The 17338-nt window shown below is 34.6% G+C and overlaps 1 protein-coding gene across 1 annotated transcript in view; it reads left to right on the top strand.

The window, feature by feature from the left end:
* The first annotated feature begins 1651 nt into the window (after window positions 1–1651).
* LOC123668820 (P-selectin) overlaps window positions 1652–17338 on the top strand; it is a 31833-nt gene continuing 16146 nt past the window's right edge. Inside the window, exons 1-4 of the mRNA XM_045602513.1 lie at window positions 1652–2225; window positions 4717–4899; window positions 5152–5361; window positions 8454–8549. Coding sequence (XP_045458469.1) covers window positions 1652–2225; window positions 4717–4899; window positions 5152–5361; window positions 8454–8549 — 1063 coding nt within the window. The remainder of the gene's footprint in view (window positions 2226–4716; window positions 4900–5151; window positions 5362–8453; window positions 8550–17338) is intronic.

Genomic DNA, 17338 nt, shown 5'->3' with positions numbered 1-17338 from the left:
AAAACTGTATGAACATATAATGTTATGAAACTTTAAATTTAAACCCACATTGCAAGCTAGAAAGCTTGATACTTTTAATTACTATTCAGTATACTTTGTGAGAGAGGATGAAAGTCATAATATGTAATCACGAATGTAGTTGGTGATTGTAGATAACATAAATACTACTACTAAAAATAATTACATTTTTAATTTGTTAAATAACGTTTCGAATGTACTTTTTAAGCCAGTTTGAATAAATATATTTTTGTTTTTATTTATTTTTTCACTAAAGTTGAATTTAAATTAGTATAATTGCGTTTCTAGTGACATATTTTTTATTTTTATAGTCAAGATGACGAAAGGTCTCATTCAAAATATTTGAGTGACCATTTACACAGGTGAGCGGCGTCTGCATATAAATGCATTACAATTACAGCACACCTCGGCAATGAACATGTATTGCTGTAAAGTTGCATAACACAAATTTATGCATAAGCGTTACTGACGAAACGTATAGCATCCATACTAACCATATAAATGTTTATTGAAATACTGGAATAAAAATTTAAGAAGTTGAGTTATTCAACAATAGGCTCCAAAGATATCTTAAAGTCCAAGAACCATCAAGAATATAGAATTTACATAGATAAAATATATGTAAAGTATATATTCAAACGCGTCATATATAATCTCATCTAAATAGAAATACGGCGCCATCTACCGAATTAGATGCCAAACCACCATCCATTAGGATTATAGCGATGAATACACACCTAAGTCGTATAATAAACATTTAATTTGAAATAACAAAAATTGAGATTAATAATTGAGATAAAAACTGGGTAGTTTTGTTTTGTTCTGTAATTTGGTTCAATTTAGGAGATAGTGCTATCTCCCAAGTTGGACCAAATTACAGATGCTTGCAAAATTTGATAAAAACTGGTTCAGTAGTTTCGGAGTTTATTGCTAACACACATCTTGACCTTGAAAACTAGACCAAATTTCTCTAAACACTATCTTGGAGAAAGAGACTACAAGATCGCCTTTTCTCAAATTCGCGAGAACGGTCGCTCAAATGGCTGCCAGAGCAAATGGTTCGGTCGCTGCACTGTCTGCCGTCCATACAACACAGCCCACATTACAGAATGCAGCAGTTGCACAATCCAGCATTCCAAAAAATCCAATTGCGAGGTCACTGCAGGCTGTCCCTAAACTGCTGCGGAGACTTCTTGGGAGGGCAAAAACACCGACAACGTCTCAACACACCACCCTATACGCCACGTTTGAAGAGCTAATTAGAGAAAGAGGAGAACGTGGCGACCCAAGTATAAGGACGCGGGGTGTAGCCCTTTTCATGAGTGACACCGCAGAAAAAATAGGTATCAGTTTCTGTCGCTCGGAGAGTTCGGATCGAGTGACGGTGTCGCCGGGACTCGCCCTGCTCTTAAAAGGGAGTACCGCAAAAACGAGCATTAAGCGTGACAAGATTGATGCTCTGGACTTGCGGATGGTGAGTGGCTCGGACTATCGATGCGTACAGCTGCAAGAAAAGGTTATCGTACTGTTCGAATGGGGCGAGGAGACCCCATTCGCGCGGGCATGCACAATACTCTCAAAACTCTGCGGAGAAGGTAAAGACAGTGGCCCGCGAAAAATTAGTGTGGATGCCATGAGGACCGGCTTCTTTAAAGGGGACATAACAAATTACTATGGATGCCTAATAGCATCAGAAAGGCACGAAATCATAGTATATGAAGACAGGGGGGAAGATCTGAATTTTCTGAAAGCAGAAATTAAGCCATCGTCCCCAGTTGAGGGGCCGGTTCTCAGTGAGCCACCACTGAGTGAATCCGAACGCCTACAACTGAAAATAGCAGCACAGAGATCACACACCACTTCCATGACCAATAACAGTGAGCGGACTTCCGATACCCGCTTGGTGGCACTGCAGAATTCCATCCACAGATTGGTCTCTCCAATAAAGACGACGTTTAATTCGTCTCGCCGCGCGCCTCGACCTTCAACATCGACGGACCGACAGGCTATGGCTCTAAGGGAGTTTCTGAGGGCTGACCATCTAGGAAAACCGGTTAAGCCGAAAACTCACCGAACTAGGGCCGATAAGGGACAAGTAACCCCGCCCAGGCTAAGACCGGCATCGAACCCGCTAGACCATGCTGTAAACGCAATGGTTGAATTCCTAGCCATAGTAAAAGCCAATCGAGAAGTCAACATGGCCACATGCAAAAAGATCTTGGAGGCCCATCAGCGAGGCAGCGAAGGTCTGCTAATGGTGCTGCTCGATGAGGCAGAGGCAGCCATATATAATAACGACACGTCCCAGGTTATCAAAGGACACATGTCAGGAAAATATATGGCAGCCTATAGCGGCACGGGTGGTTTTGTGGGCACGGCCGAGGCTGCGGGGCGGGAAAACACGTCACCAAAATTTTTAACACCTCCGAGGGACCCGGTTTTGGTGGTTGCCAAGTGCACGAGAGTAATGCTGGATGACAGGATGCTTGAGATGGCAAAATCCATTTCAGTTGATCTTGATGTCGACGCGGGCCTCGTGGGCTGGCAATTGCCAAAGCTGGAGTGGATAAACGGGGTACCTGGGTGCGGAAAAACGACACACATAGTTAGGAACTTCGATGAGAATGTGGAAATAGTAGTTACCACGACGGTCGAAGCTGCCAAAGATCTTAAAGAGAAACTAGCCCGCCGCTTTGGTGACAAAATCAGGTCTAGGGTACGTACTATGGCCTCCATTTTAACAAATGGATTCAAAAGGGGCACGAAATGTAACCGTTTAACGGTGGACGAAGCCCTTATGAACCATTTTGGAGCTATAGTAATGGCGGCTCGGCTTTCGGGGGCAAGCGAAGTTGTTCTCATCGGAGATGTCAACCAGTTGCCTTATATAGACAGAGAAAATCTGTTCGAAATAAGGTACTGTAGACCTTACCTGACAATCAACATCTCACGTGAGTTGTCCTGCACATACCGGAGTCCCATGGACGTTGTATATGCCATCTGCGAGGTATATATAAACATGTACTCGGCAAATCCCACCATCCACTCCCTCAGAATGAATGGATACACTGGCGCGCCAATACCAAAACTTCAAAAGGCCACCCTATACTTGGTCTATACGCAGGAAGAGAAAAAATTCCTGATGGACCAGGGATACGGTGCTGGAGAGGGATCGCGCGTCATGACCATTCATGAAGCACAAGGGCAAACCTACAGCGAGGTCATCATCGTCCAGACAAAGACCGAGAGGCTACAAATCCACGATAGTGTGCCTCATGCGGTAGTAGCGTTAACAAGACACACTAACACCTGTGTCTACTACACTGACGACGGTGATGACGCAATCGGCAGGTTCGTTAGCCGAGCGCTGGGTGCCTCGACAAAAACAATCTTGGAGCACAACCTGAAAAGAACCATCCACAAGCGGGATATGTCGTTGGCAAGGGCTCTGCTCAAGATGCTGGGATCAGGCGTGGCTCATGATATAGTAATAAGAAAGTAGATATATAAATATATAAATTCTTATATCCTTTTGGTTTATCAAATAGTTACAAATAGCAGTTATTTTGCATGTTGATATATTTATTTTAATTTTAGTTAAGCTAAGTTTGATTATTAATATTATCTCAACTTTACACTTTATTAAATTATGAAATTTAAGTAAATAACAGAAATAGATAACTTATACATAGATAAACAAATAATAACTATATAAAAAATAATATATATATAAGAAAAAAAAAAAAAAAAAAAAAATCCTTACTAACAGTAACATAGGTTAAGTGTACATTGTAAGTAGAACATAAGTGTACATATATGGTAACTAGGAAATAAGTGTACATATATGATAACTAGGCAAATAAGTGTAAATATAGACATAGATAAGAAAAATAATAATGTTAGAAATTAGAAAGCAATTATGTGTATACTTCTGCATAAACAGCATTTAGTAAGGAAAAAAAAAAAAAAAAAACCGTCGGCGTCGGACCACGTCCTAGTTTTACTAGGCAGTCACAGGACTGTCGATCTGTAGTATAATAAGTAGAAAAATCGCCTGTAGTATTATAATGCATGCATGATAAACAAAGGCACGGGCATTTTGAGCCCGTGGATCAAAATTTATAAATAAAAAAAAAAAAAAAAAAAAAAACACACATCTTGACACGAAACTTATATCTATATAGCCATCTGCCCAGGTGACACAGGGCAAACTCCACAAGTACGCAGGTATTCAAAGCACATGGGACACTACTGATAGTCTAAGGATTCATCTTTCAGAAAATAAGTTATGTCTTATCGCTCTAGGATCTTACTCTATTAATAACCTTAATTAGTCTACTTCAGAGTATTCATATTTTCTACGTACCTGTCCCAATGTAAAAAATCTGTAAATTTTAATATTAAGCTCAATTTAGTTTGTTTTGACCCAAAAATGTTGAGAGCTTCCCGTATCAATAACGTCTTATCAAAATTTCATGTGGCTTGTCAAAAGTTTTCCTCTCTGGAACTTCCGTTAATTTTGGAATTTTTCTGTAATTAACAGAATCAATTCTTGATATGTTACGGTGTAACAAACAGTCGCTTGTTAAGACTCCGGTCTTAATAATTAATATAATCACTTTTGTACTTGTATTCATATAGATTAATTTCGTGTATTTTTTATTTTTATTTTACTTATTTATTGTTTTCATTTTCTAGGCGACCGACGTTGTGGCCATCCGGCAGTGCCTTCTAATGCGAGAGTTTCGTTGTCCGTCGACACGGATATAGTTCCGGGTACATTAGCTACGTACGAGTGCGATGATGGTTACGAGCTATTCGGGCCGCATCAACGAGAGTGCACGCTGAGAGGCGACTGGACTGCAGAGCCACCATTTTGTGGTACAAAACATTTAACATTACTAATTCTACTAATAAAAATATTTCATTCAGCGACGTTAAATCTTTACATTCCACATCTTTATGTTTGTTTGTTTAAACACATCTTATTCCTGCATGGAAATATTCTATTGTTCTTAGAAGAATGTATCTAAGTACATAAGTTTTAGAAGGAATTACACCGTCAAGATTTATACAACCGCATTATTTAAAAAAAAACACTGTTGTCTATAAATTATCGTGTACTATCGACAGGCACAAACGTCGCATTCAGAAAACCGGCAAATCAGTCAACTACAGTGAGAGGGGGTAGTGCCAGTAACGGAAACGATGGTGAAAAGACCACGGAACACGATGGCAAGCGCTGCACAGAAACGCAACGAGAGGCCTCGCCGTGGTGGCAGGTGGATCTGCTTCGCCACTACGCCGTCAAAGTGGTCAGGGTCACAACAAGAGGCTGCTGTGGTAATATTTTTATATTGCTGCGTTACTTTACGCTCTAACATCGATTTCACAAGTTGTCGAAATTTTATTATTTTGATTGACTTGTACTATAATAAAAAAAAGTAGAAAGCTTATATGCAAAATGTCTGTAAAGGCTATTTATGACGACGTATTGGAGCAGTAACCCCGGTAACTGGCCGATGCGCTCGAGATCGCGGGTTCGATTCCCGAAAGTAAACAGTTTTATAAATGTAATTCATAAAGATCTCAATTTTTAGGTTTTGTGTTATGCGTGTAGCGTTTGTTATTATTACTTACGTTGACTATTTTTCCAATTTTTTTTATGTGAAAATTGTATAAATGTTGTTTAAGTAAATACTACTTTATTAATTAATTTTAACTTACGTAGAAATAGAACTTCGTAATTAAATTATCAAAGTATTTGTATAGTGAAACTAGCTCGGAAGTAATATTTATTTACTGTAAAACGTTGCCATGTCAACCAGTCTGTGTTTAATGAAGGACGACATTCAAAGAGACTAGCTTTTGAGTGAAACAGTCAGCCTTTTTCAAACTCAACAAACAAACAGAACATTAATTTTGTAAATTATTATCGTACAACTTTCTGACAGTACATAAAACTATTAAATTAATTTAAAAAGATGAAAAAGAATGTTATTTAGACCACACGACTGATGTAAAACTTCTTTAGCTCCATCTAATTTATTTCTATCTAACTCTCAAATTCCGTTCGCCTCACCCGATTACACTTTTCGTAACGCATTCACCAGCTTACTCTCCAAGTCAAGTGTGCGTAAAGAAGTTTTACTTCAAAACAATGTAGAAAAAAAGATAGAAATATTCTAAAATTAATTTAATTTTTATGTATGTTTAATGTTTTATGCATGTCTTGAATACATAAAACATTAGTGTCTACCTACATATTTCTAATACTATGGTTTCTTCAATGGTAATCTTCAAATCTTTAATACTTTACTAGTACGGTAGTAGGTTCTAAGGTACCCGAACAGGCTTCTCATTTTTAGCATGATGTATACACACAACAAGGTTAAAATATGCTAACTACTCATATTGATAATATTATCGGAAGTTTTTAATATTTTCACTTTAATCAGAACGTGTCATGGCTTGTTAATGAAATTTTAATTGCTTCTACGTACCCTGTAGCCGTAAAATTAAATGATGCTTCCGATACACGCCTTGCAACGTAAATTACTATCTTTAAAACAATGAATAGCTTAAACGAGTTCGATTTAAAACGAGTTATTGAGTGTCATTTAACAAGTGTAATAGAAATATTTACAATATGATTCTTTAATGTAATGATATCTAACGGATATTTTAATTTAAAAAAAAAAATTCTAAACAATCTCACTTCAGGATTAGATTATAAAAAAAGATAATAAAAATTTATAAGTGCTGTGCATTAAAATTAAAAATTAAATCTCCTATTTCTAGACTACAGTAATGACAATTTCATATTATAATTATTAAATATTAGAGAAACTACAGGGATAACTTTTACAAAGTTAGACTAAAATACTTTTGTAGATACACGTAACTTGATATGCGGTGAAATGTCGATATTTTATTAAAAGAAAATAAGAAAACGTCAGAAAAATGAATATCTTTATATCTCTAGCTGTGCCCGCGACTTCGTCCGCGTGGAATTTAACAAAATATACCATAAGCTAAAATAAAAGTAGCCTAAGTTACTCCTAATATACGTACGATAATATATACTTATTACATCAGCTATCTGCCAGTGAAAGTCCCGTTAAAATCGGTCCAGCCGTTTCAGAGATTAGCCGGAACAAACAGACAGACAAACAAAAATTATAAAAAATGTTGTTTTAGTATATGTACCGTGTATAGGTACATACATATGAATTTACTAAAAAGCGGTTATTTTAATATCATAAACAGGCACTCCAATTTTATTTATTTATATAGATTTCACTTGACATTTATTAAAACTAATGATTTATACAGAAATCGTTTTACTGACAATTCTATTAAAAATCTTCCTGTGGATGAAACGAGATTAAAGTTGATATTATTATATATTTACCTTAATTTTGTTCTGCTTTTACTTCAATTTCACAACGTCAACAAGATTTTATAAAAATGTAATGATCTCATTAAAAACTACCTATGTAATAGAAACACCTTATTAAACCAGTTACATTGTTAAATATAAGTATAGCTAATTTTCGCGAGTACCTTCGTAATTCGTCACAGCTGATGGAACAATGTCGCAACTTGTATCCTACATGTTGTAAAAGTGACCGCGGTCATGTGTATGTCATGAGCTGTAACGGTGAAGCCATTCATTATATCGGTATGTCGTACTATTTCGACATAGTTTAATCTATTCGTGTTCTTACATACTGAAATACAAGCGCCAAACTTAAAAGAGTACCTACTAGTACATATTAGGGACAACACAAGTTTAATTGTTTGTGAAGCAGTTAAGACTTACAATTAATATTGTATAATAGTCACCGAACGCTGGTGACATTTTGAGCGGTATTATTAATATATAGTTGTAGGAAATTAAAAGTATAATGTTCTATATTATATATATTGATTGTCCAGTAGCACATGATTACGAACGTAACAAAGCATCCTTTGTATACAAAGAACCTTTCAACTCATTACTACCTTATAGTAAATATCCCATGAGCCATGTTTTATAAACACTGCGTTAAATATGTGTACTAGATAATAAGCAACAGTAATAAAAAAATAAAATATATCTTTTGTGATACTTATTTTTCATTAACCTACTTGTTTTATATTATATGTTAATTACTTATAGAACTTAAATTAATAACTTATTAGAATAAAAAAAGATTAATCTCTAGAAAAGATAATATCTTCCCGCCAACCTGAAGTACTGAGAAATAATATTATAAAGCTGGCACATTTAATGAGATACATTAGTTCATCTTACTGGAATGTATTTATTCCTTACTCACTAAGCATTGGGTAACATAATCAAATCTTTCAGTGAACGCACACGTACACGTACACGTGTCAGATACTACATTTGTGTGCAAAATAAATTAATCTCTAAACCTATTCCTCAGGTCACCAGCCATTACAAGACCTTGAAATTCGTGTTGGAAACAGCAGCAGTGACTTGCAAAGAAATCCTCTGTGTGCTTGGTTTCCAGGAACTATGGGTAAGTGCTTTGAAATATTTATTATTTAGAAACACGTTTTTAATGTCTTTCATAAATAATTTATCAAAATCTTTCAACAAAAACCCAACCAGAAAATTCTCTCTTCTTAGAAAATCATCACATTTACTTACTGAAACATTATGTCAATGGAATTTACCGGTGAAATCTACGATTTTTGTTGGGTAAACTAATAAAAAGTACAGAACACGTTAATGGTAATCTTTTCTATTAAACGTAAATGTAATTGAAAATATCTGTAAAAATAATTTTGTATAGATATTTAATAAATCAGGTATGATATAATCGAACTAGTTTGCGTTTGAATTTGTATGAAAGTTTTATATACAATCTAATACTTTGAAACGAGCAATTCTTGTAATATGTTTCTGTATGTGTATATCTGAATCTCGGAAATGGCTCCAATAATTTTAATGAAATTTATTATGCATGTTGTTAGGGTACAAATATACGTTTGTGTGTGTCTTTTTAATAGGCAGGGTACTGGAGCGTAATACCCGGATGCAAGAACAAGTCTTTCGGAGTCCACTATTTTTAAATGATGTATAATTTCTAATTAAACTCGCATAATATTTAAAAAAAATTTAAGGTGTTATAGAAGCTCTTTTGTTAATATCAAAATTAATGTTAAAAATAATAAAATTATTTCACAAAAACTGTAGACGACAGTCTTTAAAAACATTTTTTACTAATGTTTTCGATATCTATACACAATTTTAAAACTTACACTTTGATCAATTTTATCGAGGTGATAAATAAAAGTGCACGAAAATAACATATAAATTTTTCCAAGTTTATTAAAAGAGTAATGAACAAACATAACATGATTGCCACAGACACATTCAAATCCGCGTGCACTTCCCAATTAAAATCGGTGATGCAAAAAAAAGTAAAAATAGCTTAGGAATACGCTTGCAATATAAATGCTTTTATATATCGTTGGATAAAATAACACGTTTTAGCAAAATTTGATTGTAACATAGTTTGAAAATATTTTCTTACCTAGTCACACTTATTTTTAAAGTAGGTATTCTAATACTAAATATATTATTTTATTCATCCCACAACGATCCAACACATAAAATGCACTTTGATGGTTCAAAGAATGTCCACTTTAAATTATTTTAGTGGAGTAGAGTTCAGGTCAATAAATAAATATCTTATACGCACACGATCATTTTTTCCTACGGTAAGCAACTTCATACTTATGTTATAGGTAACAGCCGATCGATATAACTAATACATATACAAATAAATAAATACAAATATTACACCCAGACTCAGACGGGAATCGAACGTTCAACCCGTGGAACAGAAAGCAATGCTAATACAATCTGCGCCAACGGGCTAGTCAATTAACGACGCAAATTTTCAGCTTAATATTTATTCTCATTAACGACAGTGTTTTTTTCGGAATGTTAGCTTGGACCGAAATAAGTAGAAACACTAAAATTTAAGTCCATGATTTATTTAGCTTGGACTGGAGGGTTGGCGAATGATTTGCCCATTAAATCGGAATTGTAATTCTACGGAGAAATGATGCCAGCATTTTTGCCACCATTCCATGCGTAAATTCCCTACTTGTAACTTGAACCGTAATTGTTTGTGTAAGTTTTATTTTGTTTAGATACGTACATATATGAAGTACTATAACAATTTTCTTTAATAAAAGTAATTTAAAAAAAACTCTCCCAAATTAAAAAAGTTCAATACCGTAAATAATATAGTCGTAGAAGTAATGATAATTTAATTTAACATAAAAAAAGCCGTAATATTTAAAAAATTGTAATTTATTATACAGAATCTCTAACAGTTGCATCTATCAATCTAAAGAAAGTGGAAATCGTGTCACAAATGTTCACAAGCTCTCGCTCACTTCATGAGAACCGCTACCGGTTAAGGCTTAATTATTATCTGTGAGCTGAATCATAATAATATTGTCGTTTTCATTACTTTTGTACAATTATGACACCGACGTTTCTATTTTTTTTTTCACTTTATAATTTCGGCTATGGTATCCCTACATATCTATATGCTCCTACCTGTTTCGAAACACACACACTGTATACGTGCAGTGTTTTTATAGACCAGTGCTTTAAGCCTTTCAAAGTGGTAAAAGTGGAAAAATATAGTAGGATGAAACCCATTGGAAAAGGAAGATAATACAATGAAATTGAAAGGAAAAATTAATTAGGGGCAATTAGGGGCGTCGGTGCGTGTTTCGCATTTTCTGAAAACATTTACCATAGTAATGTATATTTTTTTACACCATCAAAGAGTAGAGATATCAACAAACAAAAACCCACCGACTTTTAAAAAAAAAAACTGATATTTTGCGGTGAGAATTTTCGATTGAAAATTAGGGTGCTCTTTCGATATTGGGGTCAATATAAGGTGAAAAAATAAATATCTTAAATCAACAAAATTACAGTGTGTGTTGGGACATAAAAAAGTAAGTTTTTACCAAGTTTCGTAAAAAAATTAATTTAAGAGATAAAAATAAAAAACCAAAAACTTGGTTTTTTTTAATTTTTCACGTGAATTTTGAGATTATGTTTAAAAAGTGCAAATATAAAATTTATAGATCTTTTTATTACCTATGTAGTCTAGCCGGACATCGCCATTTTATTTTTATTGTGTTTTATTCCTTTTCCAATGGGTTCCGTCCTACTATAATTTTTTTTAGTTACAAAAATTGTCGACCCTGGTCTATTATTAACAAAAGAAATTATAAAATTTGACCTCAAATTAATCACAATTAACTCATTGTAATTACCCATTTAATGTTTTACATAGAATTATTTTAAATTTTAAATTAAAATTCAAAGAAATTTATAAAAGGAAATCTAATTAAATTGTTGAGTAAGGTTCTCAGTTAACAAGTTGTTACCGCATCACTGGGTATATTGCTTTTTACACACGGTTTGTATCACTGATTTTATGCTCTTAAGAAATTATACTAAGTACTTATGGAATAATATAAATTTCCGCGAATGTTTTGTTATGCCTAAAACGTTAGTCAGAACTTATAGTTGATATTAAAAAATCTTGAATGCAATTGCATTAAACTTTTTAAAGTATATAGTGTGAGTGAAGTATATATGTGTAGTAAAGTAGTAGTAGTATGTAATGAAGTTTATATGTATGTTTTTATTCTTTTCTTATAGAATTTATATGTTTATCTAAATAATTTATTGTACAATACAGTCGCGAATACAAAACTTCTTCTGTATTTTTTTTTCTTTTTTATATATATATTAGGTAAAGTTATTTTAAAAATAGTAGATAATTTTATTTTTTTGACAACATTTTATTAAAAATACGTCAGACACATTGGTCGAGAATGCAGCTGGGTGGCTATTTTCTTGTCGCGTCACGAATGCTGAACGAAGTGTATTAGAGCGTACACGCACCAGTTATATAATAATAAACAAACTTAATAGCTTTACGTAACCGAATACTCGAAGCGTTCCACATTGTAGTTAATTAGTCCAAGTACTCGCGAGAACTTTTCATCAAAATAGACAATTAAATGCTAAGATCGTAAAAGATAATATTTTTGATAGCAACATCCTCACTCATGTGTTATTGTTCTATTTTCTAATGACTTGTAGTAGGAAATAAATGTTACGCAACTATCGACCCTGTTAGTATTAGTTTAAAAATGTTAACAATTTATGAAACTTAAGGTCACCTGCCAATGTTTATTACTTTCCGTGAAGCATATCTATTTGGACCAGCGTGAACTGGTAAAATAGTATTTCCCTGTAAAAGTTATTAGAAATATTATTGCTAGTCAAATATAATTAATTTTTTAAACTATTATATTTACTTGAACTAATAAATTACAAAGTAGAGTATAATTTATATTTTTTTTAAATTTTTATTCTATGAGCTATGACGGCCCGTTGGTGCAGCGGTTACAGCCATGGATTGTACCTGTTGCGCTGGCGATTGCGGGTTCGATCCCCGCACATGACAAACATTTGTATTGGCCATACAGGTGTTTGCCGTGGTCTGGTTGTTTGTGCAGTCCTTGTGGGTCTGCCCACCGTGCCTCGAAAAGCACGTTAAACTGTCGATCCCGGTTGTTATCATGTACACCCGATAGCGATCGTTACTCATAGTAAGGAATATATTCGCCAACTCGCATTGGAGCAGCGTGGTGGATTAAGCTTCTAGATCCTTCTCCTACATGGGGAAAGAGGCCTATGCCCAGTAGTGGGATATTACAGGCTGAAGCGATCTACTACTACTACTAAGTAGGCAAAAAAGTGTATCTGATGGTAGGCGGTTACCGTAGCCTATAGACGTCTGCTAAACCAGAGTAACCGCAAGCGGGTTGCGGGCTTAAGCCCGCAACCCGCTTGCGGTTACTCTGGCCCCCGACTCTTGCTCATCAAAGGAACACAATATTACTTGAGAGCAGTATTATTTTCAGTTAGGTTAAGGTACTTCCCCGGATGGGCTTCTCTAGATTTTAACAGGAATATATCCTCCTTTAACCTACCTCAATAAATTTAAATAATAAATTTACTCATTTTGCAATAAATAAATAATATAAATAAATAAATATTTATATTACACCCAGAGTCGGGGAGGGAATTATCCCACAACCCTCGGAGCAGAAAGCAGGGTCAGGGGTCACTACAAACTACGCCAACGGGCAAGTCATGTATCAATAACAATAAAGAAAAATTGGATCGAAGCTGTAAGCTTTGAAACAGGGATACAAACAAGTAACAAAGAAGTTGGAAACTTCAAAGTGGACGAGGACATGAAAATAACTTCGAGTTCCTTAGTTCGAGATTTTTCTAGTTGACGCGTTAGTCCAAAAGGACTGATTCATTTCGATATCTAGTAGCAAACATTTCAATTAATTATTTATAATTTATTAGCGAAACGAATAAAAAGCTAGATCTTGTCCGTCTTATTTGTATTTCATTTTTATAAATGATGAGAGCTTTATAGTGAGTCCTTCATAGCAATGTCTTAAAATGAATTGACATTCCCACACTTTAAGCAAGTACAGTACAACAACAGTACAGTCAAGCAAGTAAAGTAATTCGCCGCGATATATATACCGTACGAAATATACAATATTAAATATCATTGCTTCTAATGGTCAATAAAAATTACAACTTCAGCTACAGATTAACTTTTCTAAGCACCGCTACCAACTCCTTGCTGGAAATATTCTTTTAAGTAAACTAATAACAGTTTTTCTCTAAAATTTGTATCATTTTGTTAAGTTGAGAATGTCAACGAAAAACATTTGCACTGTTTTACAGCAGATGTTTAAATCAGCCACTCGAATTGTAAGTGGACATTAGTTGACTAATCATTTAAGTATTCGTCACACTATTTGGTCAGTCAGGTTTGGTGATTGACCACTAGACTAGTTGATAGTTGTCGATTGATTGCAGGACTAACTAAATAGTAGTACTCAAATCGTGTCAGTTACAGAATTCTTTATTATTTACAATTTGCTCGACTATCATTTTAATTAGTTCTCAGACTTGTTGGCAATCAATTTGCTCAACAAGTTGTCAGTCTAATCGTTGTTGGAATAGTTGCTCAACTTCTTAGTAGAGTTCTTACACTTCTTACACTAATAGTTGTTGAAGTAATTGTTCAATTAATTACTCGTCTAGTGAGTCGATATATATATATATGATGATATATATATATATATATATATATATATATATATATATATATAAGTGTGCGAAATTTTATACTCAATTTCATTTTACTTTCTTTGCACATCAAACACCCCACTGGTGTCACCTCGGAGGACTCAGTGCCGCCTGCAGGCAGCTACATTCCGGAGTCTGCCAGAGTATGGCGACGTATGGTGCCCCGGTTTGGGCGGATCGCCTTACTGCGAGGAATAAGGCCGCACTGCGGTCGGTGCAGAGGATCATCATCTCGGTGACGGTGATCCGGGAGTGCCGTACGGTATCGTGGGCAGCGCAAGCCCCTCACCTTCCGTCTGACGCAAGTTCTCATCGGGCACGACTGCTTTGGTGAATACTTGTGTCAGACGGCCCAAAAGGAGTTAATAACTGGATGTCACGATTGTGGCGCACACCCTCGAGGTGTGCCTGAGATGGGCTGTCCTGCGTCGTGATCTGACGACAGTCTTCGGAGGGGACTTGTCACTGCCGAGCGTCATCACCGCGATGCTCGACGACGAGTCCTGGACTGGTTGTTGTACCGATTACCAAAAAACGAATAGCTTCACGCGGTAGTGTGTTGAAGCTACCAACCCTCGCCACAAAACCTCGTAATTAACCAAGTTGAATGCACTTAATTATAAGTGGTAACACGGAGTTCTGCTTAACACTATGAGCGTTATAACCGGCAGTATAATAGAATTTTTCTAGCTTAAGTAAAAGCTTGCAATTTTATAATTATTGATCATGCTATTAAGGCGTAAAATTTGATTTTGCAGCACTAAATTGGCGCTTAAAAAGCGTTAAAATTTTAGCAAAATTTTTAGTGATTCTGCCCATTTTACCTTTCGAGCTTTACACACTTATCTTTCGGTATACTAATTAAGCTGCACACATCCGGTTTAACAGTGCATACAGACAAGAATTAGAACACAGACTATTAGCACATAAATTTTACTTTAAATGAAATCCAATACAATCTTTAATTATTATTGATATGCACAAAGTGGAGAGAGTTGAGAGATTAAAAAAAAACTTTTGATATCGTCTTTTCGAGTAATTCCGAATCAGGTAAGATCAGTGCTATTTTCAGTGATTTTATTTTCATCTGAAGAGCAAGTTAAATCGCTCGCTTCAGTCTTTCGCAGTCCACTGCTGGATATAGGCCTCCCCAAGTGTCCGACATATACTTATAATATATATATTAATACGTGAAACAAAAACTTTGTACCGATTTTTACGAAAATTGCACGAAAGGAGGAGTATGAAATTACGCACAATTATAATTTATATACAGAAGGAGTGCAGAATGCTACAATTTTTTTTAATTATGCATAAAAATACATTTACATCTCTCATGTTCGGTAAGTAGGTTCTTATTATCTCCAAATGGGGCTTGTAGGTGACTAATTAGCGCTCTAGGGTAATAATGTAGCTAGAAAAGCCTTGGGGCGGTAAGTAATTAAAAAAAAAAACACTTCTTTCTTTCAAAAATTCGCGTACATCTAACCATCATACTGGCAATAGACATCATGCATTCAGTCCAATGACCAAAGAGGTCGCTTGTCTTCGTGTGAGTATAATAAAAGAACAAAAACTATTCAGCTTTCAAAAAATAAAATATCTTTTTCAAGAGATGATCTGCAACCATCATCTTCTGCTGACCAACAAATATTACAATCTCAAACTATTAACATACCCAAAAAACACGTGTCTTTAGAATTTGAAAATTGTTCTCATATCAATATAAATTTCAACAAATAAACGGTTTTTTCTACTTACCTCACAATCGAGATGTAAAGCAGAATAGCTCGGGTGTAAGCATCAATTGCACCCTCGAACTATAGGCTATATATCTATATATAACTATCGCGCCCTTGGCTACTAATCTACTATCTTAATATATATAAATCTCGTGTCACAATGTTTGTCCGCGATGAACTCTTAAACTACTAAACCGATTTTAATCAAATTTGCACACCGTGTGCAGTTTGATCCAACTTGAAAGATAGGGTATATTTTGTTTTGATATATATAATTATTATATTTAAAAAAAATAAGGCGATACGAAGTTTGCCAGGTCAACTAGTTAATTAATAAAATAAATATATTAAATCAATAAAAAAATCATTACACACACTACAATGTATTTGACACACACAGGCATATTATACTTTTTTGTTGATGGTCAAAGACTGTAAAAAAGTAAAAAAATTAAAAAAGGTGCTTTATTCATTATGGTCGAATTTCGACCTCTGGGCGACTACTAGTATATATAACTACGTTAGGACGTAGCCCTCAATATTATACTAGAAGACCAAGCACAATGGAATGACCAGCTGCAGCGTGCTGACTTAATTACATTTGCAACGCCTGCTTGTCCGGTAGTGTATATCACAATTATAGCTAAATACCTTCTAAATTTAACACACTAAAGCCACACATTGTAATGCTACAACTCATTTCTTATATATATAAAAAACATTCATTAAATTATTCCGATACAACATCTATTATGAAATGTTCGTGAATTGAAAGAGTAATAATCTTTGAGAAAGGTCAGTTAACTAAAATGCAAAGGACATCAACCAATTACACTATGAAGATGATTTTATAAAGTTCCTAGTACTGTAATAAATACCTACAATTTAATGTACAAAACTGAAGTCAAGATCATCCATAGCAAAGACTACTAATTAAACTATGCTCGCTATAATTGAAAATACTAGACCAGGGTCAATAAAAAAATTTGTAACCAAAATTTTCATTGTATTATCTTCTTTTTGAAATGGGTTTCATTCTATTATATTTTATTTTTCACATTTTACCATTTTAAAAGTATTAAGCCCTGGTCTATACTGAGCAATATTGTCGGCAAACTTTATAAAGAAGGCATTAAAAGGGAAAAGATTTACACAGTACCGCAACAATTTTACAAATAATTTTACAATAGTACACTGAACAAATTTACGACAGGACTCAAGAAGTGACATGTTTACGCGAATTATAATGAAACAACTTTTCCGGATTTTATTGCGGTTTTTTTAAGTTTCTTAAATGCCCTACGTTTTGGATACTTTACAGCAACGATGT

Source organism: Melitaea cinxia, chromosome Z, assembly GCF_905220565.1.
Source record: "Melitaea cinxia chromosome Z, ilMelCinx1.1, whole genome shotgun sequence".
Classification (NCBI taxonomy): Eukaryota; Metazoa; Arthropoda; class Insecta; order Lepidoptera; family Nymphalidae; genus Melitaea; species Melitaea cinxia.
The sequence above is the reverse complement of the archived record's forward strand: the minus strand, read 5'-3'. Positions and strand labels throughout refer to the sequence as shown.